Source organism: Salmo salar, chromosome 15, assembly GCF_965601325.2.
Source record: "Salmo salar chromosome 15, fSalSal1, whole genome shotgun sequence".
NCBI lineage: Eukaryota > Metazoa > Chordata > Actinopteri > Salmoniformes > Salmonidae > Salmo > Salmo salar.
The window spans coordinates 94,755,738-94,782,019 of record NC_138305.1 but is presented as its reverse complement, the minus strand read 5'-3'; the positions used below and the strand labels follow the sequence as shown (position 1 = coordinate 94,782,019).

General features: G+C 43.0%; 1 protein-coding gene across 1 annotated transcript; it reads left to right on the top strand.

Annotated features, from left to right (window-relative positions):
• The first annotated feature begins 218 nt into the window (after window positions 1–218).
• Window positions 219–25,837, top strand: LOC145860916 (von Willebrand factor A domain-containing protein 5B1). Its single transcript, XM_082962173.1, has 2 exons — window positions 219–1,067; window positions 23,678–25,837. Exons 1-2 carry the CDS (start codon window positions 891–893, stop codon window positions 24,461–24,463), a joined length of 963 nt encoding a protein of 320 aa, XP_082818299.1. The 5' UTR covers window positions 219–890; the 3' UTR covers window positions 24,464–25,837.
• Window positions 25,838–26,282: the final 445 nt, after the last annotated feature.

The window sequence follows — 26,282 nt, the reverse complement described above, 5'->3', positions numbered from 1 at the left end:
GCAGCAAGTGAAGACATATACATTTTTCAAGGTTATATTCAGGACACAACCTTTCATAGATATGACCTGAACCAGTCGAGGGCAACGCTGGAGATTCCCACCCACCTCTCCAGCTGGTCAACAAGGATGTTACAGTATGATCAATAGTATCAAACGCGGCACTGAGATCCAAAATAACTACAATATAGCTTTCACTGTCATCAGCAGCCAACAGAAGGTCATTACTGACTTTCAATAAATCAGTGTCTGTGCTGTGAAGTGAGTGCAAGCCTGACTTACATTTTTCAAATAAGTTGTTCATACTCAAACAAGCCACCATTTGCTTGATGACAACTTTTTCAAAAATCTTGGATAAAAAAAATAAGTTTAGAGAGAGGTCTATAATTACTCTGTGAGGAGGTAGAGCTTTAATAACAACACAGCTCAACAGAATCCTTTATACATCTCCTTTCTTCACCTCACCCCAATATCACCTTTATCTCTGAGGCACACATTACCAGTCAGGTGCTTTTGTCCGCTCGGCACCATTCATGCATTGCTCAGTGTGAGGAAAAATTGCCCTTTTCCCACCCTTTAACAAAATGAAAACCACTTCACTGTGTGCCAGTGTCCTTGAGGTCCATTATATTCTTTATGATGCTATTGAGTTCTATTGATGGAAAGATCTTAACATTTGCATTGACCACTTATCCTGGAGCGTCCTTTTTTGTCATGAAATAACAAACGGAAGAGGCATTTGGTGTTTATTGAGTTCAGTTGTTATTTTATTGAGCTATATGTATGTGCTGAAAATGGCAGGGTTATGGTAAGACCATAATAAGGGCTGTGTATGCTCCTTTACGTCGCAGAGAAATTCCAATGAATGTACTTGTACTCACAAATGGTAATGAATGAAAGGTAAAGTTGAACTCGAGGTGTTGCATCCCTCTCCTCTCCTCTACAGGCTGACTCTCAACCGGACGAGACTCCTGACCCGGGCCGCCAGGGGCTTCATGTTTCGCTCACACAGCAAAACCAGCGACTCTGTGGGGGAGAGTGAGAACGAGAACAAAGACTACATTCCTCTGGTGCGTTGCTGCACAGGTGCACCATTAGATTTAGATAAAAGACTGTTCGCTTGATCTAAATACAACCAACTGCCCATATGTTCTACATAGTTTTTAATAATGTTTACTGTAATTCACCAGTGACAAAAGGGCATGTTTTTGAAAATATAAATGTTAAATGATAAACTCAAATCAAATCAAATAAAAATGTATTTGTCACATACACATGGTTAGCAGATGTTAATGCGAGTGTAGCGAAATGCTTGTGCTTCTAGTTTCGACCATGTAGTAATATCTAACACGTAATCTAACCTAACAATTTCACAACAACTACCTTATACACACAAGTGTAAAGGAATGAATAACAATATGTACATAAAAATATATGAATGAGTGATGGCCGAACGGCATAGGCAAGATGCAGTAGATGGTATAGAGTACAGTATATACATATGAACATATGAGATGAGTAATGTAGGGTATGTAAACATATAAAGTGGCATTGTTTAAAGTGACTAGTGATACATTTGTTACATACATTTTTCCAAAGTGGCTAGAGTTGAGTCAATATGTTGGCAGCAGCCACTCAATGTTAGTGATGGCTGTTTAACAGTCTGATGGCCTTGAGATAGAACCTGTTTTTCAGTCTCTCGGTCCCAGCTTTGATGCACCTGTACTGACCTCGCCTTCTGGATGATAGCGGGGTGAACAGGCAGTGGCTCGGGTGGTTGTTGTCCTTGATGATCTTTTTGGCCTTCCTGTGACATCGGCTGGTGGAGGTGTCCTGGAGGGCAGGTAGTTTGCCCCCAGTGATGCGTTGTGCAGACTTCACTACCCTCTGGAGAGCCTTACAGTTATGGGCAGAGCAGTTGCCGTACCAGGCGGTGATACAGCCTGACAGGATTCTCTCGATTGTGCATCTGTAAAAGTTTGTGTTTTTGGTGACAAACCGAATTTCTTCAGCCTCCTGAGGTTGAAGGGGCGCTGCTGCGCCTTCTTCACCACGCTGTCTGTGTGGGTGGACCATTTCAGTTTGTCCGTGATGTGTACGCGGAGGAACTGTCCACCCTCTCCACTACTGTCCCGTCGATGTGGATAGGGGGCTGCTCCCTCTGCTGTTTCCTGAAGTCCACGATCATCTCCTTTGTTTTGTTGACATTGAGTGTGAGGTTATTTTCCTGACACCACACTCCGAGGTCCCTCACCTCCTCCCTGTAGGCCGTCTCGTCTGGGCATACTTGAACTAGTCAGTAAAGATAAAAAGGAGTTGACGACAAAAAAGCTGCAACAATGAGAGAAAATCTGGTACTTACTGGTATCAAAGAAAATGAGGGCGAAGATCTTAAGGTGTAGGGAAATAATTATTTCTGTAAGCACTACCGATCCCAGGCGAGACTCGACAAAATCAAACTCAAACGTGTACACCGTTTGGGACAGAGAGGACACAGATATGAGCGCCCAAATGTTGACAAATTTGCATTCTTTAAAGATAGAATATTAAAGATAAAATAACCGCTGGCATGAAAATAGGCATGAATGAGCAGTTCCCAAAGGAAATTGCAGAACGGTGCAAAGTTCTGTACCGACTCTTCAAGGTGAATAGATTAAAAGGGAAACGTGTAGCTCTCGTAGTCGATACACTGTGTATTGATAACAAACTGTTCCAAGACACGAAGACTAATCCAAGGCTATTCTAAATATTTCCCAGAGTCGAATAATGGAACACCCAATACTAACCATGGCAGGGATTGTATTATTTATTTTTTTACAGTAAAATACAACAAACTGATAAAGAAATAAACTACAATAGACTATACCGTTCAAGATAGGGACTGTTGTAAAATAATTAGTATTCGACTTTCTATTTATAGTATATATAAATAGATAAAAGACAGCATTAGAAGAAAGGATAATAATGCAAAAGTTTGCAAAAGTCTGAAATTAGGTAGGAATCAAAATGTAGGGATAAAACACAGGACATAGACACAGTGTTTGGGTATGTGCGGGTGTATTGTGATGGAAGGTGTGGTGTATGTTTTTGTGTTTGGAAAAGTGTGGAGTTAAGTGAGTGAAAAAGGGAAATGGTTGCAAATGCCAGAGCCCATGTGTGTCTGCGAGCAGGGGTTGTGACAGAGAGAGCTTTCAATTTTGTGCGGATATGTGATATACATTTTAAAATAAATAGTGAATATAGTGTATTTATTTATTTATTGTCCTATCATGATGGAACGGTCCCCAACCCTATACCCTAGACACCCACCTGAGCAACCCATACACTAAGGGGAAGTCCTTATCTGTTTTATAGGTCTACTGCAAGTATATGCAGCCAAGGCAGAAATATAAACATGGTCAGCAGCACTGCCCCCTCAAGATTCTGAGCCTGCCTGGCAGGGTTGGTCTTACAAAGCCAAAGCACCCGGATGGGTGAGCATAATATACAAGGAATTTTTCAGAACTGCTAATAAGAACCTTGACGACAGTGTACCTATTCGGTGGGAATTCCGGTGAAGTGCCCCTACCCAGGTAGTGGCAGTGCTGGTAACACTAGCTGCGGTAACTGATGGGGAGGGGGTCACAACTCAGACAATCACAGAGGGGGGAAATTATTGTGGCTCTGGTGGCACAAAATAATCAAAGGTCCAACTGCACAGATACTTGGGGAAATGGTCACAATGGGGGACCAACGTGTGTGTGTGTATCTGAGCTCCATCAGCTAGGACTTGACATTGGTTAATCAAATCTCCCCATTCTTGCTCAATTTTGCATGCCTCTCAAACAGCTTCAACTGAATACGCATTCGCACATCAAGTCCTTTCTTGAGTTGGGCTCAGGGATAGAACAACTGTCGAACATCTGATATTGTGTGTGTGTGTGTGTATCCCACATCTGTTGCTATGGAGTAATGATGTTAAGGACAATATAGGATGAATTCCAATAAATGTTTGCCAAAATAACAATTGCTTGGCAAAAATGTAATTTTTGAAATGGCAATCCTGGTTCTAGGTAACAATCCTTAGCAATCCTCTATTCTGACTCTAGTCCTCAACTGGCAGCTTCATTAATTAGTACCTGCAAGACACCACTCTCAATGTCAACAGTGAAGAGGCGACTCCGGGACGCTGGCCTTCAAGGCAGAGTTCCTCTGTCCAGTGTCTGTGGTCTTTTGCCTATCTTAAACTTTTCTTTTTATTGGCCAGTCTGGGATATGGCTTTTTCTTTGCAACTCTGCCTAGAAGGCCAGCATCCCTGAGTTGCCTCTTCACTGTTGACGTTGAGACTGGTGTTTTGTGGTACTATTTAATGAAGCTGCCAGTTGAGGACTTGTGAGGCATCTGTTTCTCAAACTAGACACTCGAATGTACTTGTCTTCTTGCTCAGTTGTGCACTGGGTCCTCCCACTCCTCTTTCTATTCTGGTTAGAGCCAGTTTGCGCTGTTCTGTGAAGGGAGTAGTACACAGCGTTGTACGAGATCTTCAGTTTCTTTGCAATTTCTCGCATGCAATAGCCTTCATTTCTCAGAACAAGAATAGACTGACGAGTTTCAGAAGAAAGTTCTTTGTTTCTGGCCATTTTGAGCCTGAAATCGAACCCACAAATGCTGATGCTCCAGATACTCAACTAGTCTAAAGAAGGCCAGTTTTATTGCTTCTTTAATCAGAACCACAGTTTGCAGCTGTGCTAACATAATTGCAAAAGGGTTTTCTAATGATCAATTAGCCTTTTAAAATTATAAACTTGGATTAGCTAATACAACGTGCCATTGGAACACAGGAGTGATGGTTGCTGATAATGGGCCTCTGTACGCCAATGAAGATATTCCGTAAAAAATCTGCCATTTCCAGCTACAATAGTCATTTACAACATTAACAATATCTACACTGTATTTCTGATCAATTTGATGTTATTTTAATGGACAAAAAAATGTGCTTTTCTTTCAAAAACGAGGACATTTCTAAGTGACCCCAAACTTTTGAACGGTAGTGTAGGTATGTGGTTGCAAAGGGCATCAGTGTCTTAACAGGGCAATTTTTCAAGGCAGGATACTCTGAGCACAGCCCAATCCAGAAATCTGGCAGTGGCCTCTGATTAAATAACATTTTCACAGAACCGCTTGTTGCAATTTTGATGAGGCTCTCTTGTTCAGATATCGGTAAGTGGACAGGAGGCAGGGCATGAAAGGGATAACGAATCCAGTTGTTTGTGTCATCCATGTTGGGTTAAGTACCTGCATAACCTGTTAAGTACCAGCAGTCCTACAATCTAAGCTAGATGCCCTCAATCTCACACAAATTATCAAGGAAACCACCAGGTACAACCCTAAATCCATAAACATGGGCACCCTCATAGATATTATCCTGACCAACTTGCTCTCCAAATACACCTCTGCTGTTTTCAATCAGGATCTCAGCGATCACTGCCTCATTGCCTGCATCCGCTATGGGTCCGTGGTCAAACGACCACCCCTCATCACTGTCAAACGCTCCCTAAAACACTTCTGCGAGCAGGCCTTTCTAATCGACCTGACCCAGGTATCCTGGAAGGATATTGACCTCATCCCGTCAGTCGAGGATGCCTGGTCGTTCTTTAAAAGTAATTTCCTTACCATCTTAAATAAGCATGCCCCTTTCAAAAAATGTAGAACTAAAAACAGATATAGCCCTTGGTTCACTCCAGACCTGACTGCCCTTGAACAGCACAAAAACATCCTGTGGCGGACTGCAATAGCATCGAATAGTCCCCACAATATGCAACTGTTCAGGGAAGTCAGGAACCAATACACACAGTCAGTCAGGAAAGCAAAGCCTAGGTTTTTCAAACAGAAATTTGCATCCTGTAGCTCTAACTCCAAAAAGTTTTGGGACACTGTAAAGTCCATGGAGAACAAGAGCACCTCCTCCCAGCTGCCCACTGCACTGAGGCTAGGTGACACGGTCACCACCGATAAAACCATGATAATCGAAAATTTCAATAAGCATTTCTCTACGGCTGGCCATGCTTTCCTCCTGGCTACCCCAACCACGGCCAACAGCTCCGTACCCCTCGCAGCTACTTGCCCGAGCCTCCCCAGGTTCTCCTTCACCCAAATCCAGATCTCAGATGTTCTGAAAGAACTGCAAAACCTGGACCCGTACAAATCAGCTGGGCTAGACAATCTGGACCCTCTCTTTCAAAAATTATCCGCCGCTATTGTTGCAACCCCTATTACCAGTCTGTTCAACCTCTCTTTCATTTCATCTGAGATCCCTAAAGATTGGACAGCTGCCGCGGTCATCCTCCTCTTCAAAGGGGGTGACACTCTAGACCCAAACTGTTACAGACCTATATCCATCCTGCCCTGCCTTTCTACAGTCTTTGAAAGCCAAGTTAATAAACAGATCACTGACCATTTCGAATCCCACCATACCTTCTCCGCTGTGCAACCCGGTTTCCGAGCTGGTCACGGGTGCACCTCAGCCACGCTCAAGGTACTAAATGATATCATAACCGCCATTGATAAAAGACAGTACTGTGCAGTAGTCTTCATCGACCTGGCCAAGGCTTTCGACTCTCAATCACCGTATTCTTATTGGCAGACTCAATAGCCTTGGTTTCTCAAATGACTGCCTCGCCTGGTTCACCAACTACTTCGCAGATAGAGTTCAGTGTGTAAAATAGGAGGGCCTGTTGTCCGGACATCTGGCAGTCTCTATGGGGGTACCACAGGGTTCAACTCTTTTCTCTGTATATATCAACGATGTCGCTCTTGCTGCGGGTGATTCCCTGATCCACCTCTACGCAGACGACACCATTCTGTATACATCTGGCCCTTCTTTGGACACTGTGTTAACCTGTTAGGGCTAGGGGGCAGTATTGACACGGCTGGATAAAAAACATACCCGATTTAATCTGGTTACTACTCCTGCCCAGTAACTAGAATATGCATATAATTATTGGCTTTGGATAGAAAACACCCTAAAGTTTCTAAAACTGTTTGAATGATGTCTGTGAGTATAACAGAACTCATATGGCAGGCCAAAACCTGAGAAGATTCCATGCAGGAAGTGGCCTGTCTGACAATTTCTTGCCCTTCTTGATTATCTCTATCCATTACAGAGGATCTCTGCTGTTACGTGACACTTCCTACGGCTCCCATGGGCTCTCAGAAGGCGGCAAAAAGCTGAATCGTGGCTTTGCAGGCTCTGGTTGAAAAAAAGTAGCGCGTTTGGATAGTGGCTGATTACAGTACTGTGAGACTCAGGCGCGTGCCCGCGTCGACAGAATGCTTTGTTTTCTTTTGTCTGTTTACCTAAACGCAGATTCCCGGTCGGAATATTATCGCTTTTTTACGAGAAAAATGGCATAAAAATGGATTTTAAACAGCGGTTGACATGCTTCGAAGTACGGTAATGGAATATTTAGAATTTTTTTGTCACGAATTGCGCCATGCTCGTGACCCTTATTTACACTTCGGATAGTGTCTTGAACGCACGAACAAAACGCCGCTATTTGGATATAACGATGGATTATTTTGGACCAAACCAACATTTGTTATTGAAGTAGCAGTCCTGGGAGTGCATTCTGACGAAGAACATCAAAGGTAATCAAACTTTTGTAATAGTAAATCGGAGTTTGGTGAGTGCTAAACTTGGTGGGTGTCTAAATAGCTAGCCGTGATGGCTGGGCTATGTACTCAGAATATTGCAAAATGTGCTTTCACCGAAAAGCTATTTTAAAATCGGATACCTCGATTGCACAAAGGAGTTCTGTATCTATAATTCTTAAAATAATTTATGTTTTTTTGTGAACGTTTATCGTGAGTAATTTAGTAAATTCACCGGAGGTTTGCGGGGGGTATGCTAGTTCTGAACGTCACATGCTAATGTAAAAAGCTGGTTTTTGATATAAATATGAACTTGATTGAACAAAACATGCATGTATTGTATAACATAATGTCCTAGGTGTGTCATCTGATGAAGATCATCAAAGGTTAGTGCTGCATTTAGCTGTCTTCTGGGTTTTTGTGACATTATATGCTAGCTTGAAAAATGGGTGTCTGATTATTTCTGGCTGGGTACTCTGCTGACATAATCTAATGTTTTGCTTTCGTTGTAAAGCCTTTTTGAAATCGGACAGTGTGGTTAGATTAACGAGAGTCTTGTCTTTAAAATGGTGTAAAATAGTCATATGTTTGAGAAATTGAAGTAATAGCATTTCTAAGGTATTTGAAAATCGCGCCACGGGATTACACTGGCTGTTGCGTAGGTGGGACGATTTCGTCCCGCCTAGCCCAGAGAGGTTAACTAACCTCCAAACGAGCTTCAATGCCATACAACACTCCTTCCGTGGCCTCCAACTGCTCTTAAACGCTATTAAAACCAAATGCATGCTTTTCAACCGTTCGCTGCCCGCACCTGCTCGCCTGACTAGCATCACTACTCTAGACGTTTCTGACCTAGAATACGTGGACAACTACAAATACCTAGGTGTCTGGTTAGACTGTAAACTCTCCTTCCAGACTCATATCAAACATCTCCAATCCAAAATCAAATCTAGAATCGGCTTTCTATTTCGCAACAAAGCTTGCTTCACTCACGCCGCCAAACTTACCCTAGTAAAACTGACTATCCTACCTATCCTCGACTTCGGCGATGTCATCTACAAAATAGCTTCCAATACTCTACTCAGCAAATTGGATGCAGTCTATCACAGTGCCATCCGTTTTGTTACCAAAGCGCCTTATACCACCCACCACTGCGACCTGTATGCTCTAGTCGGCTGGCCCTCGCTACATATTTGTCGCCAGACCCACTGGCTCCAGGTCATCTACAAGTCTATGCTAGGTAAAGCTCTGCCTTATCTCAGGTCACTGGTCACGATAACAACACCCACCCGTAGCACGCGCTCCAGCAGCTATATCTCACTGGTCATCCCCAAAGCCAACACCTCATTTGGCCGCCTTTCCTTCCAGTTCTCTGCTGCCAGTGACTGGAACGAATTGCAAAAATCGCTGAAGCTGGAGACTTACATTTCCCTCACTAACTTTAAACATCAGCTATCTGAGCAGCTAACCAATCGCTGCAGCTCTACATAGTCCATCTGTAAATAGCCCACCCAATCTACCTACCTCATCCCCATATTGTTTTTATTTACTTTGCTGCTCTTTTGCACACCAGTATCACTACTTACACAGCATCATCTGCTCATCATCATCTGCTCATCTATCACTCCAGTGTTAATCTGCTAAATTGTAATTACTTTGCTACTATGGTCTATTTATTGCCATACCTCCTCATGCCATTTGCACACACTGTATATAGACTTTATTTTTTTTCTATTGTGTTGACTGTACGCTTGTTAATTCCATGTAACTCTGTGTTGTTGTTTCTGTCGCACTGCTTTGCTTTATCTTGGCCAGGTCGCAGTTGTAAATGAGAACTTGTTCTCAACTAGCTTACCTGGTTAAATAAAGATGAAATAAAAATAATAAATAAATAAAAATAATTGCGCACCGAACTCACTCAGGTGCTTTGCTATATCACATTTGACATTGTCCGTAAGCTTGAGTTCATTTGCACACAAATAAATCATACAATAATGGAAAGACCTGTGTGTTGTCCTTGTTAATGCAGACAGAGAAGAGCTCCAACTTCTTAATCATAGCCTCAATTTTGTCCCGCACATTGAATATAGTTAAGGAGAGTCCCTGTAATCCTAGATTCAGATCATTCAGTCGAGAAAAAACATCACCCAGATAGGCCAGTCATGTGAGAAACTCGTCATCATGCAAGCAGTCAGACAAGTGGAAAATTATGGTCAGTAAAGAAAAGTTTAAGCTTGTCTCTCACTTTAAAAAAATGGGTCAATACTTTGCCCCTTGATAACCAGCGCACTTCTGTATGTTGTAAAAGCGCCACATGGCCGCTGCCCATATCATTGCATACTGCAGAAAATACACAAGTTGAGGGGCCTTGCTTTAACAGAGTTAACCATTTTCACTGTAGTGTCCAAAAAGTATTTCAAGCTGTCAGGCATTCCCTTGGCAACAAGAGCCTCTCGGTGGATGCTGCAGTTTACCAAGTGGCATTGGGAGCAACTGCTTGCACGCGTGTTACCACTCCACTATGTCTCCCTGTCATGGCTTTTGCACCATCAGTACAGATACCAACACATCTTGACCACCAAAGTCCATTTGATGTCACAAAGCTGTCCAGTACTTTAAAAATAGCCTCATAGTGTATACCAGGAGCTGTGCCAAGCCCGCCAAGTCAGCTGTAATGCATAGAATTCACTGGCTTGTATGCGAAGCAGTAATTGTTTCAAAAAATCTCCTGCCATGTCACTGATGCGTCGTGAAGCAGTGTTGTTTGATGAATGCATTGTCTGTATCATTTTTTGGGCCTTTTCCCCCATCATTGTCCCAGCCATACCCGCGGCAGCAGGAAGAAGTCCTCCACAATAGCATGGGGCTTGCCTGTCCTAGCCACTCGGTAGCTCACCATATAAGACGCTTCTAGCCCCTTCTTCGTAATGGTATCTGTTGCTTTTATACATGTCTTACTACTCAAAAGTCGTCTTTTACATTTACATTACATTTAAGTCATTTAGCAGACACTCTTATCCAGAGCGACTTACAAATTGGTGCATTCACCTTATGATATCCAGTGGAACAACCACTTTACAATAGTGCATCTAAATCTTTTAAGGGGGGGGGGGGGGTTAGAAGGATTACTTTATCCTATCCCAGGTATTCCTTAAAGAGGTGGGGTTTCAGGTGTCTACGGAAGGTGGTGATTGACTCCGCTGTCCTGGCGTCGTGAGGGAGCTTGTTCCACCATTGGTGTGCCAGAGCAGCGAACAGTTTTGACTGGGCTGAGCGGGAACTGTGCTTCCTCAGAGGTAGGGGGGCCAGCAGGCCAGAGGTGGATGAACGCAGTGCCCTTGTTTGGGTGTAGGGCCTGATCAGAGCCTGAAGGTACGGAGGTGCCGTTCCCTTCACAGCTCCGTAGGCAATCACCATGGTCTTGTAGCGGATGCGAGCTTCAACTGGAAGCCAGTGGAGAGAGCGGAGGAGCGGGGTGACGTGAGAGAACTTGGGAAGGTTGAACACCAGACGGGCTGCGGCGTTCTGGATGAGTTGTAGGGGTTTAATGGCACAGGCAGGGAGCCCAGCCAACAGCGAGTTGCAGTAATCCAGACGGGAGATGACAAGTGCCTGGATTAGGACCTGCGCCGCTTCCTGTGTGAGGCAGGGTCGTACTCTGCGAATGTTGTAGAGCATGAACCTACAGGATCGGGTCACCGCCTTGATGTTAGTGGAGAACGACAGGGTGTTGTCCAGGATCACGCCAAGGTTCTTAGCACTCTGGGAGGAGGACACAAGGGAGTTGTCAACCGTGATGGCGAGATCATGGAACGGGCAGTCCTTCCCCGGGAGGAAGAGCAGCTCCGTCTTGCCGAGGTTCAGCTTGAGATGGTGATCCGTCATCCACACTGATATGTCTGACAGACATGCAGAGATGCGATTCGCCGCCTGGTTATCAGAAGGGGGAAAGGAGAAGATTAATTGTGTGTCGTCTGCATAGCAATGATAGGAGAGACCATGTGAGGATATGACAGAGCCAAGTGACTTGGTGTATAGCGAGAATAGGAGAGGGCCTAGAACAGAGCCCTGGGGGACACCAGTGGTGAGAGCGCATGGTGCGGAGACAGATTCTCGCCACGCCACCTGGTAGGAGCGACCTGTCAGGTAGGACGCAATCCAAGCGTGGGCCGCGCCGGAGATGCCCAACTCGGAGAGGGTGGAGAGGAGGATCTGATGGTTCACAGTATCAAAGGCAGCAGATAGGTCTAGAAGGATGAGAGCAGAGGAGAGAGAGTTAGCTTTAGCAGTGCGGAGAGCCTCCGTGACACAGAGAAGAGCAGTCTCAGTTGAATGCCCAGTCTTGAAACCTGACTGATTAGGATCAAGAAGGTCATTCTGAGAGAGATAGCAGGAGAGCTGGCCAAGGACGGCACGTTCAAGAGTTTTGGAGAGAAAAGAAAGAAGGGATACTGGTCTGTAGTTGTTGACATCGGAGGGATCGAGTGTAGGTTTTTTCAGAAGGGGTGCAACTCTCGCTCTCTTGAAGACGGAAGGGACGTAGCCAGCGGTCAAGGATGAGTTGATGAGTGAGGTGAGGTAGGGGAGAAGGTCTCCGGAAATGGTCTGGAGAAGAGAGGAGGGGATAGGGTCAAGTGGGCAGGTTGTTGGGCGGCCGGCCGTCACAAGACGCGAGATTTCATCTGGAGAGAGAGGGGAGAAAGAGGTCAAAGCACAGGGTAGGGCAGTGTGAGCAGGACCACACCCGTGCTTCACGGTTGGGATGGTGTTCTTCGGCTTGCAAGCCTCCCCCTTTTTCCTCCAAACATAATGATGGTCATTATGGCCAAACAGTTCTATTTTTGTTTCATCAGACCAGATGACATTTCTCCAAAAAGTACGATCTTTGTCCCCATGTGCAGTTGCAAACCATAGTCTGGCTTTTTTATGGCGGTTTTGGAGCAGTGACTTCTTCCTTGCTGAGCGGCCTTTCAGGTTATGTCAATATAGGACTCGTTTTACTGTGGATATACACTGCTCAAAAAAATAAAGGGAACACTTAAACAACACATCCTAGATCTGAATGAAAGAAATAATCTTATTAAATACTTTTTTCTTTACATAGTTGAATGTGCTGACAACAAAATCACACAAAAATAATCAATGGTAATCTAATTTATCAACCCATGGAGGTCTGGATTTGGAGTCACACTCAAAATTAAAGTGGAAAACCACACTACAGGCTGATCCAACTTTGATGTAATGTCCTTAAAACAAGTCAAAATGAGGCTCAGTAGTAAGTGTGGCCTCCACGTGCCTGTATGACCTCCCTACAACGCCTGGGCATGCTCCTGATGAGGTGGCGGATGGTCTCCTGAGGGATCTCCTCCCAGACCTGGACTAAAGCATCCGCCATCTCCTGGACAGTCTGTGGTGCAACGTGGCGTTGGTGGATGGAGCGAGACATGATGTCCCAGATGTGCTCAATTGGATTCAGGTCTGGGGAACGGTGGGCCAGTCCATAGCATCAATGCCTTCCTCTTGCAGGAACTGCTGACACACTCTAGCCACATGAGGTCTAGCATTTTCTTGCATTAGGAGGAACCCAGGGCCAACCACAATAGCATATGGTCTCACAAGGGGCCTGAGGATCTCATCTCGGTACCTAATGGCAGTCAGGCTACCTCTGGCGAGCACATGGAGGGCTGTGCGGCCCCACTAAGAAATGCCACCCCACACCATGACTGACCCACCGCCAAACCGGTCATGCTGGAGGATGTTGCAGGCAGCAGAACGTTCTCCACAGCGTCTCCAGACTCTGTCACGTCTGTCACATGTGCTCAGTGTGAACCTGCTTTCATCTGTGAAGAACACAGGGCGCCAGTGGCGAATTTACCAATCTTGGCGTTCTCTGGCAAATGCCAAACGTCCTGCACGGTGTTGGGCTGTAAGCACAACCCCCACCTGTGGACGTTGGGCCCTCATACCACCCTCATGGAGTCTGTTTCTGACCGTTTGAGCAGACACATGCACATTTGTGGCCTTCTGGAGGTCATTTTGCAGGGCTCTGGCAGTGCTCCTCCTGCTCCTCCTTGCACAAAGGCGGAGGTAGCGGTCCTGCTGCTGGGTTGTTGCCCTCCTACGGCCTCCTCCACGTCTCCTGATGTACTGGCCTGTCTCCTGGTAGCGCCTACATGCTCTGGACACTACGCTGACAGACACAGCAAACCTTCTTGCCACAGCTCGCATTGATATGCCATCCTGGATGAGCTGCACTACCTGAGCCACTTGTGTGGGTTGTAGACTCCGTCTCATGCTACCACTAGAGTGAAAGCACCACCAGCATTCAAAAGTGACCAAAACATCAGCCAGGAAGCATAGGAACTGAGAAGTGGTCTGTGGTCTCCACCTGCAGAACCACTCCTTTATTGGGGGTGTCTTGCTTATTGCCTATAATTTTCACCTGTTGTTTATTCCATTTGCACAACAGCATGTGAAATGTATTGTCAATCAGTGTTGCTTCCTAAGTGGACAGTTTGATTTCACAGAAATGTGATTGACTTGGAGTTACATTGTGTTGTTTAAGTGTTCCCTTTATTTTTTTGAGCAGTATAGATACTTTTGTACCTGTTTCCTCCAGCATCTTCACAAGGTCCTTTGCTGTTATTCTGGGATTGATTTGCACTTTTCGCGCCAAAGTACGTTCATCTCTAGGAGACCTGAGCGGTATGACGGTTGCGTGATCCCATGGTGTTTATACTTGCGTACTATTGTTTGCACAGATGAACGTGGTACCTTCAGGCATTTGGAAATTGCTCCCAAGGATGAAGCAGACTTGTGGAGGTCTACAATTCTTTTTCTGAGGTCTTAGCTGATTTCTTTTGTTTTCCCATGATGTCAAGCAAAGAGGCACTGAGTTGGAAGGTAGGCCTTGAAATACATCCACAGGTACACCTACAATTGACTCAAATGATCTCAATTAGCCTATCAGAAGCTTCTAAAGCCATGACATCATTTGGAATTTTCAAGCTGTTTAAAGGCACAGTCAACTTAGTGTATGTAAACTTCTGACCCACTTGGAATTGTGACACAGTGAATTGTAAGTGAAATAATCTCGTTGTAAACAATTGTTGGAAAAATACTTGTCATGCACAAAGTAGATGTCCTAACCAACTTGCCAAAACTATAGTTTGTTACCAAGAAATGTGTGTAGTGGTTGAAGTTTTAATGACTCCAACCTACAGTGAGGGAAAAAAACTATTTGCATCCCCTGTTGATTTTGTACGTTTGCCCACTGCCAAAGAAATGATCAGTCTATAATTTTAATTGTAGGTTTATTTGAACAGTGAGAGACAGAATAACAACAAAAAAATCCAGAAAAATGCATGTCAAAAATGTTATTAAATGATTTGCATTTTAATGAGGGATATAAGTATTTGACCCCTCTGCAAAACATGACTTAGTACTTGGTGGCAAAACCCTTGTTGGCAATCACAGAGGTCAGACGTTTCTTGTAGTTGGCCACCAGGTTTGCACACATCTCAGGAGGGATTTTGTCCCACTCCTCTTTGCAGATCTTCTCCAAGTCATTAAGGTTTCGAAGCTGACATTTGGCAACTCGAACCTTCAGCTCTCTCCACAGATGTTCTATTGGATTAAGGTCTGGAGACTGGCTAGGCCACTCCAGGACCTTAATGTGCTTCTTCTTGAACCACTCCTTTGTTGCCTTGGCCGTGTGTTTTGTGTCATTGTCATGCTGGAATACCCATCCATGACCCATTTTCAATGCCCTGGTTGACAGAAGGAGGTTCTCACCCAAGATTTGATGATACATGGCCCCGTCCATTGTCCCTTGGATGCGGTGAAGTTGTCCTGTCCCCTTAGCAGAAAAACACCCCCAAAGCATAATGTTTCCACCTACATGTTTGACGGTGGGGATGGTGTTCTTGGGGTCATAGGCAGCATTCCTCCTCCTCCAAACACGGCGAGTTGAGTTGATGCCAAAGAGCTCCATTTTGGTCTCATCTGACCACAACACTTTCACCCAGTTGTCCTCTGAATCATTCAGATGTTCATTGGCAAACTTCAGACGGGCATGTATATGTGCTTTCTTGAGCAGGGGGACCTTGCGAGCGCTGCAGGATTTTAGTCCTTCACGGCGTAGTGTGTTACCAATTGTTTTCTTGGTGACTATGGTCCCAGCTGCCTTGAGATCATTGACAAGATTCTCCCGTTTAGTTCTGGGCTGATTCCTCACCGTTCTCATGATCATTGCAACTCCACGAGGTGAGATCTTGCATGGAGCCCCAGGCCGAGGGAGATTGACAGTTCTTTTGTGTTTCTTCCATTTGCGAATAATCGCACCAACTGTTGTCACCTTCTCACCAAGCTGCTTGGTGATGGTCTTGTAGCCCATTCCAGCTATGTGTAGGTCTACAATCTTGTCCCTGACATCCTTGGCGAGATCTTTGGTCTTGGCCATGGTGGAGAGTTTGGAATCTGATTGATTGATTGCTTCTGTGGACAGGTGTCTTTTATACAGGTAACAAACTGAGATTAGAGCACTCCCTTTAAGAGTGTGCTCCTAATCTCAGCTCGTTACCTGTATATAAGACACCCGGGAGCCAGAAATCTTTCTGATTGAGAGGGGGTCAAATACTTATTTCCCTCATTAAAATGCAAATCAATTTATAACATTTTTGACATGCGTTTTTCTGGATTTTTTTTGTTATTTTTCTGTCACTCACTGTTCAAATAAACCTACCATTAAAATTATAGACTGATAATTTCTTTGTCAGTGGGCAAACGTACAAAATCAGCAGGGGATCAAATACTTTTTTCCCTCACTGTAATAGGTATCTTTTGTTTCCCATCCTTCAGCTTCTCTCAACCCCTCCCATCTATCTCTGAAAACCATCCAGTTTTTATATTTTTCAACTGTGCTGTGAACCTTTTTCTATTATCATAGTTTCTACAGATTGTAAATTAAAGATAAACATGTTTGCTAAAAGTATTATTATATTATTTATGGATTGACTATGACTTTTCAAATAACCTTGCAGTGCTACTGGCAGAGTTAGCTCCAGGTAAATGTTGTAATTCTTCAGCCATTCCTGAACCTGCAACCAAAAACAAGCTACTGTACATATGGACAGTATCAAAACAAAGGATCTAACGATTCTGTCTCTTCGCAGCAAAACCTGCAGAGCTGGGATGGTTTTATCCCCCATATACAGTGCCTTGCAAAAGTATTCACCCCCTTGGCATTTTTCCTATTTTGTTTCATTACAACCTGTAATTTAAATGGATTTTTATTTGGATTTTATGTATTGGACATAGACAAAATAGTCCAAATTGGTGAAGTGAAATGAAAAAAATTACTTGTTTAAAAAATAGAAACATTTAAAAAACAGAAAAGTGGTGCATGCATAGGTATTCACCCCCTTTGCTATGAAGCCCCTAAATAAGATCTGGTGCAGCCAATTACCTTCAGAAGTCATATAATTAGTTAAATAATGTCCACCTGTGTGCAATCTAAGTATTACGTGATCTGAGTATACATACACCTGTTCTGAAAGGCCCCAGAGTCTGCAACACCACTAAGCAAGGGGCACCACCAAGTAAACAGCACTAAGAAGACCAAGGAGCTTTCCAAACAGGTCAGGGATAAAGTCCCCACAGTGAAGCATGGTGGTGGCAGCATCCTGCTTCGGGGATGTTTTTCATCGGCAGGGACTGGGAAACTGGTCAGAATTGAAGTTATGATGGAGAGCGCTAAATACAGGGAAATTCTTTAGGGAAACCTGTTTCAGTCTTCCAGAGATTTGAGACTGGGACGGAGGTTCACCTTCCAGCAGGACAATGACTAAGCATACTGCTAAAGCAACACTCGACTGGTTTAAGGGGAAACATTTAAATATCTTGGAATGGCCTAGTCAAAGCACAGACCTCAATCCAATTGAGATTCTGTGGTATGACTTAACAACGGGACAGTTGTAAATCATGCAGCGCCTTGTGTCACGATCGCAGATTTTAGAGAAACAACAAATGTCGGTACATATAAGTGTCTTATATCACCTGAAAGCTTAAATTCTTGTTAATATAACTGTACTGTCCAATTTACAGTAGCTATTACTGTGAAGAAATTCCATGCTATTGTTTGAGGAGAGCTCCTAAAAACAAAACACTTTTTTCACCGCGATAGGTTTGATAAATTCACCTCTGAAGGTGAAATGTGTACTTACATTCTGAAATCTTGCTCTGATTTATCATCCAAAGGGTCCCAGAGATAACATGAAGTGTTGTTTTGTTAGATAAAATCCTTTATCAAATCCTAAAAAGGTCCATATAGCATGCACAATCGATTTTGTATTTCCACAAGTTCAATTTGCAAAGAAAGGAATCTGTAAAAATCTAACCCTAAATGTTGTTTCAACCAGCCAAATCATATTCGTATGTATTCCTCAGAGATCCTACAACGTAACCAGACTTCACTATATCATTAGGAGTGTAGCATATCCTATAGGACACCATATTTGGTCAGACAGCGATGTCTTCATGGCACGATGATAACGCAGCCAGTCTTCACTTGAACGACTCTAACTTTGTCAAATAAGCACCAATCGGGGTCAAACAAAGCTAGCTATATATCCAATGAGCTGGGTTTTATGGGAGTATCCATAAACCCTGTATATGTCATAAAATGTAGCTACTAACCTTGTACGACAGCATGCCAGGTTATTTCCTTTCCATGCATGCAAGATCTTGTCTTTTTTTGCTAACTTTCTCGTAAAATGTATTGTAGTGAGAGAATTTATTTCAGGATATGAATACCAAGTATATCCACATCAACATCAGACCATTTTATTGGTAAATTACACGGTAATGTAAAAGTTTCATTTTTTTGTGATTCAATACGTAATATAGTACACTTGTTGTAATCCAGAGAGGTTAGAAAAATGATCTAGACACGTTGAGGCTGTGGAGGGATCTGAAATGTGGATTTAAAAGAAAACAGTCATCAGCTTACAATGAGCCCTTTGTTTTAAAGCCCTGAACTTCTAGCCCATTGATATTATGTCACGTCCTGACCATAGGGAGTCCTTATTTTCTTTGGTAGAGTAGGTCAGGGCATGACTGGGGGGTTGATCTAGTTTATTTATTTCTATGTGGGGTTCTAGGTTTGATTTTATATGTTGGTGATTTGTATGATTCCCAATTAGAGGCAGCTGTTTATTGTTGTCTCTAATTGGGGATCATACTTAATTTTCCACCTGTGGGTTATGGGATATTGAGTAAGTGTATGTAGCACCTCTGTAGTCACGGTTCATTGTTTGTTTATTGTTTTTGTTAAGTTTCACTATTAATAAATGATGTGGAACTCAACATTCGCTGCGCCTTGGTCCGTTTCTACAAACGAACGTGACATATTATTGTTGGATCTGATGGCCATAATAAATAGATATGCCGATAGAGGACAACCTTGTTTTACTCCTCTTGACAGTTTAATACTTTCTGAGAAGTACCCATTATTTAATATTTTACAACTAGGATTACTATACATACTGTAACTTTAACACATTGTACAAAGAGATTCTCAAACATTTAAATATTCCAGGCATTTATTAATGAATTCCAGTCATACTTTATCAAAAGCCTTTTCAAAGTCTGCTATGAATACCAGTCCTGGTTTCCCTGATTTTTCATAGCGTTCTATTGTTTCCAGTACTTGTCTTATGTTATCTCCAATGTATCGTCCATGTAAAAAACCTGTCTGATTAGGATGAATAAAATCCGCCAATACCTTTTTAATTCTATGCATTTTGCCCAAATGGACTTTATATTTATCACTTAAGTCCTGTTTTCAGTAGTAATGAAATCAGACCTTTTTGTTGAGTATCTGATAATCTACCATTTTTATAGGAGTGGTTAAAACATACTAATAATGGCCACTGAGTACATCAAAAAAGGTTTGGAATACACTACCATTCAAAAGTTTGGGGTCACTTAGAAATGTCCGTGTTTTCCATGAAAACATACATAAAATGAGTTGCAAAATAAATAGGAAATATAGTCAAGATGTTGACAAGGTTATAAATAATGATTTTTAATTGAAATAATAATTGTGTCCTTCAAACTTTGCTTTGGTCAAAGAATCCTCCATTTGCAGCAATTACAGCCTTGCAGACCTTTGGCATTCTAGTTGTCAATTTCTGAAGAGATTTCAACCCATGCTTCCTGAAGTACCTCCCACAAGTTGGATTGGCTTGATGGGCACTTCTTACATACCATGGCCACTCCATTACAGACAGAATACCAGCTGACTGCTTCTTCCCTAAACAGTTCTTGCATAGTTTTGAGCTGTGCTTTGAGTCATTGTTCTGTTGTAGGAGGAAATTGGCTACAATTAAGCTCCGTCCACAGGGTATGGCATGGCATGGCAAAATATAGTGGTAGCCTTCCGTCTTAAAGATCCCTTTTACCCTGTACAAATCTCCCACTTTACCACCACCAAAGCACCCCCAGACCATCACATTGCCTCCACCATGCTTGACAGATGTCATCAAGCACTCCTCCAGCATATTTACATTTTTCTGCGTCTAACAAATGTTCTTCTTTGTGATCCGAACACCTCAAACTTAGATTTGTCTGTCCATAACACTTTCTTCCAATCTTCCTCTGTCCAGTGTATGTGTTCTTTTGCCCATCTTAAACGTTTCTTTTTATTGGCCAGTCTGAGATATGGCTTTTTCTTTGCAACTCTCTTCACTGTTGACGTTGAGACTGGTGTTTTGCGGGTACTATTTAACGAAGCTGCCAGTTGAGGACTAGACACTCCAATGTACTTGTCCTCTTGCTCAATTGTGCACTGAGGCCTCCCACTCCTCTTTCTATACTGGTTAGAGCCAGTTTGCGCTGTTCTGTGAAGGGAGAAGACACAGCGTTGTACGAGATCTTCAGTTTCTTTGCATTTTCTCGCATGGAATAGCCTTCATTTCTCAGAACAAGAATAAACTGATGAGTTTCAGAAGAAAGGTCTTTGTTTCTGGCCATTTTGAGCCTGAAATCGAACCCACAAATGCTGATGCTCCAGATACTCAACTAGTCTAAAGAAGGCCAGTTTTATTGCTTCTTTAATCAGAACAACAGTTTTCAGCTGTGCTAACATAATTGCAAAAGGGTTTTCTAATGATCAATTAGCCTTTTAAAAGGATAAACTTGGATTAGCTAATACAATGTACCATTGGAACACAGGAGTGATGGTTGCTGATAATGGGCCTCTGTTCGCCTATGTAGATATTCCATAAGAAATCTGCCGTTTCCAGCTACAATAGCCATTTACAACATTAACAATGTCTACACTGTATTTCTGATCAATTTGATGTTGTTTTAATGGACAAAAAGTTGTCTTTTCTTTCAAAAACAAGGGCATTTCTAAGTGACCCCAAACTTTTGAATGGTAGTGTAATTCAACTGGTAAACAATCCAGCCCTGGAGGCATTAATTCCATTAATTAAAGGCCTTAATTCCATCAATAAATTCCTCCTCTGTAATTTGACCTTCACATTAGTCTTTCTGTACAGCGCTTAATTTTACATTATTAATAGAAAATAAATCCATACAATTAACTTCGGTTAGTTGAGATGGAGGAGACTGAAACTAAAACAAAGTACTTTGTTTACTCTTTCAAAATATTGTTTGGTGAATCACGAGTGGCTCCGTCATTCGTAACAAGTTTCAGTAAATTATTTTTGGTAGCATTTCTATGTTGAAGATTAAAAATAATTTTTCTCCCTATTCCATCCAGTTCGATTTATTTTTATAATATATTACACTTGATCGTTCTTGAATAATATTGTGCATTTCTTTTTGTTTTTCCTCTAACTCAGGTATTCCCAAACTGGGGTACGCGTAATGCCGTCGGGGATACACCAAATAAAAATGTGATTAAAATTTTTTTTAATTACATTTTCAAACAGTCCATTTATATTTTCCAACGGGGCTATACATTTGAGCGAGTTTTTTTTCAACCTGTGTTGCCACGTTTAACTGCCCAAAATAAAATGAAACCATCTATTGTTCAGCATAGCAAGAACACAATGTCAAATATATAAGGATCCTAGTCAAATAATTAACATCCAATCACATTAACCGTTACTCTCTCGCGGGAATTCCACTAATGTAGCCAAACGTAGCTGCTGCTCATTCCGTTTGCTCGAAAATTGATAAATAATTTTAAAAAAGGAAGGCCCGCGTCCACAGAGACACATACAGTTGAAGTCGGAAATTGACATACACTTACAGTGGGGGAAAAAAGTATTTGATCCCCTACTGATTTTGTACGTTTGCCCACTGACAAAGAAATGATCAGTCTATAATTTTAATGGTAGGTTTATTTGAACAGTGAGAGACAGAATAACAACAAAAATATCCAGAAAAACGCATGTCAAAAATGTTATAAATTGATTTGCATATTAATGAGACAAATAAGTATTTGACCCCCTCTCAATCAGAAAGATTTCTGGCTCCCGGGTGTCTTTTATACAGGTAACGAGCTGAGATTAGGAGCACACTCTTAAAGGGAGTGCTCTAATCTCAGTTTGTTACCTGTATAAAAGACACCTGTCCACAGAAGCAATCAATCAATCAGATTCCAAACCCCTCACCATGGCCAAGACCAAAGATCTCTCCAAGGATGTCAGGGACAAGATTGTAGACCTACACATAGCTGGAATGGGCTACAAGACCATCACCAAGCAGCTTGGTGAGAAGGTGACAACAGTTGGTGCGATTATTCGCAAATGGAAGAAACACAAAACAACTGTCAATCTCCCTCGGCCTGGGGCTCCATGCAAGATCTCACCTCGTGGAGTTGCAATGATCATGAGAACGGTGAGGAATCAGCCCAGAACTACACGGGAGGATCTTGTCAATGATCTCAAGGCAGCTGGGACCATAGTCACCAAGAAAATAATTGGTAACACACTACGCCGTGAAGGACTAAAATCCTGCAGCGCCCGCAAGGTCCCCCTGCTCAAGAAAGCACATATACATGCCTGTCTGAAGTTTGCCAATGAACATCTGAATGATTCAGAGGACAACTGGGTGAAAGTGTTGTGGTCAGATGAGACCAAAATGGAGCTCTTTGGCATCAACTCAACTCGCCGTGTTTGGAGGAGGAGGAATACTGCCTATGACCCCAAGAACACCATCCCCACCGTCAAACATGTAGGTGGAAACATTATGCTTTGGGGGTGTTTTTCTGCTAAGGGGACAGGACAACTTCACCGCAACCAAGGGACGATGGACGAGGCCATGTACCGTCAAATCTTGGGTGAGAACCTCCTTCTCTCAGCCAGGGCATTGAAAATGGGTCATGAATGGGTATTCCAGCATAACAATGACCCAAAACACACGGCCAAAGCAACAAAGGAGTGGTTCAAGAAGAAGCACATTAAGGTCCTGGAGTGGCCTAGCCAGTCTCCAGACCTTAATCCAATAAAAAATGTGTGGAGGGAGCTGAAGGTTCGAGTTGTCAAACATCAGCCTCAAAACCTTAATGACTTGGAGAAGATCTGCAAAGAGGAGTGGGACAAAATCCCTCCTGAGATGTGTGCAAACCTGGTGGCCAACTACAGGAAACATCTGACCTCTGTGATTGCCAACAAGGGTTTTGCCACCAAGTACTAAGTCATGTTTTGCAGAATGGTCAAATACTTATTTCCCTCATTAAAATGCAAATCATTTCATAACATTTGTAACATGCGTTTTTCTGGATTTTTTTGTTTTTATTCTGTCTCTCACTGTTCAAATAAACCTACAATTAAAATGATAGACTGATAATTTCTTTGTCAGTGGGCAAACGTACAAAATCGGCAGGGGATCAAATACTTTTTTCCCTCACTGTATAAAATACATGTATATAGTATGTATAAGCTTGGAGTAGAAGCCTATGTGTTGTTAGTTTACCATTAGTTTACTCCAATTAGGTGAGGGGTGTTAGGGTTAGGGGAACATAATAAAGGAAAATATTTTTCACAATTTGTATTAAACTACCTCTCTCTGGTACAGGTGTCCTTACAGTTGGCATGTGGTGCGTTCTGCCTGGACAGCGCTCTGTGTGAGGCCATCAACGTGCCCATGGACAAGCTGAAGTGGACGTCTCCCTTCACCAGCCACCGGGTCAGTCTGGGTCACCACGTCTCCCACTCAGCCAGCCGCCGCTCAAACAGCAGCGCTGCAGACGACAGCAGCGCTGCAGACGACAGCCACAGTTCCACCTCTCCATCTCCGTTTGAGAGCTCAGCTAAGGAGCCGGAAACCAGCCTGGCAGGCCACCACCAGCACCAGCCTGGAGACCTGGTCGTCAGCAGCTACAGACAGGGGGGGCACAGCCCCTCTCACCTGGCCAGGAGTCCACGGACTGAGAGTTGGCCTGGGTCTTCTCCTTCCTTCCTGGGCAGCCCCTCCACCCCTACCTCCTCCACCTACGCCGAGCACCCTCTCTCCCCTCACTCCCAGTCAGACAGCGGAAGGGGCTCGGAGTCGGAGAGCGTGGAAACCCCCCCAGCAGCGCCCCCTGGTGGCCTGGGGTCCAGGAAGAGGCTGAATACGGAGGGCATGGTGTGGGCCACGGCTGTATCCCTGGCCTGGCTGGAGCACAGCTCGGCCAGCTACTTCATAGAGTGGGAGCTGATAGCCGCTAAGGCTAGCATGTGGCTCAGTGCCCAGACCATCCCTGAAGGAAAGGACTTAGCCTCGGTCAAGTCTGCTGCCAACCAGCTCTTTATCATCCTCAGACACTGGGACGAGAACCTGCAGCTCAATATGCTCTGCTACAACCCCAACAGTGTCTGAGGCTGATTGCATCGCAGGCACCGTCCTCCATCCGGACATATCCAACCATACTATGCTAACTGACTAACGCTTTATTTACTACTATTTATTTTTTGCCATTTTGAGTATTGCCGGATTTGTTAGTGCAGCTATTGTGAGCATTGTGTAGATGAATTGATTCTGTTATGATAACTTCTAAACATGTCAGAGGCTTCCCAGAGGCACAAACTTGCTTGTTGTCTCCCTTTGGGTGGATACATTCACCAGCTATGGGTCTGATTAAACATGATTCTATTCACATGGTGAAGGAAATCAGAAGTGTAAGAGTAAACGTACATATTAGAAAAAATATACGTTTATGAAAATATATGTATTGTTTTATTTATGTTTAATATTTCCATCATATTGATGTCCAATGATGAGAGAATATGCCATAACAATTCCCATGAGACTTTTCCAATTATTTATATTGCACGTAATGTGTTTGATCGTCACAATCATTTCAAAATCAATATTGTGATATATGAACATTTGCCTGGTCCCAGATCTGTTTGTGCTGTCTTGCCAACTATGGCCAATTCCTCTTCTCATGTTTGATGTCTTCGTATTGGTTCAGAGACCGTCCTTTTATCGCTGTTTATTTTGTATTCATCAGCCATAAGTGCCTAACAATGATTAAACACAAACAAAGATTGGTTATCAGAAATACGTATTTAGATGTTTCTCTGCTGTTATTTCTCTGCTGTTATCGTTTGATATCAAATGTGTTTCCATATAAAAAATGCTCAGCGTGTTTTCTTTTGTAGGTGTTCTGAATAATGTGATCGAAACTTTCAATTTGGATGAAAGAAATGTGAGTTTTTCTTTCCTTTGTCCTTTCCTTTCCCTTGTCCTTTCCTTTCCTTTGTCCTTTCCTTTGTCCTTTCCTTTCCCTTGTCCTTTCCTTTCCTTTGTCCTTTCCTTTGTCCTTTCCTTTCCTTTGTCCTTTCCTTTCCCTTGTCCTTTCCTTTCCTTTGTCCTTTCCTTTGTCCTTTCCTTTCCTTTGTCCTTTCCTTTCCCTTGTCCTTTCCTTTCCTTTGTCCTTTCCTTTCCTTTGTCCTTTTCTTTCCTTTGTCCTTTCAGCCAACCTGTTCTGCTGCATTTGGCCCAGGTCAAAAGTAGTGCACTATAGAGAGTCGGGTGCCATTTGGAACATACCTCTAGAAATATCGTAATTGAATTGTGATCTGTGTAAACTTATAGTGATTGTGGCGGCTGGCTATACTTGTGTACAGCTCGATTGTTGCTGTGGGTTTTGAAAATATGCTTGTTGACTGTTTTGAGGCTGTTAAATGCTTCCATAGTGTCAGTTTGCTAAATGTCAGTGGTATAACTATGCAACTGCATGTAATAAAATATTTCCACTCATGAAGCCGTACATGTCCTGTTCGTTACACAAACAACATAACAGATGTTACCCTGCATGGTGCAATAGTGGTTTATGTCCAGTTTTATGTTCAATTAATGATGCTTGGCATTTAAACAGAATTGCACCCATAGGAAGTACTATTCATAGCCAGTAGATGATGCACCACACTTCAAAACACCATGAAGTTAAGAAGGTCTCTCATTGAACTTGATGAAAGACAATTTTTATTTTACAGACGTTGGTGAGGTAAATTGGTGTGGTAAGCCGTACCTGACTCTGTCTGAGGGCCTCATTAAGAACACGTGTAGGAAGGAGCAACGGCTCAGAGAAAGCAAAGAGCCCATTAGGATAACAAGGATCTAGTCATGCTAGTAACACCACGACCTGGAAGCACATACCTTTCTCTCTCTCTGTTAGAGATACTGTATGAAA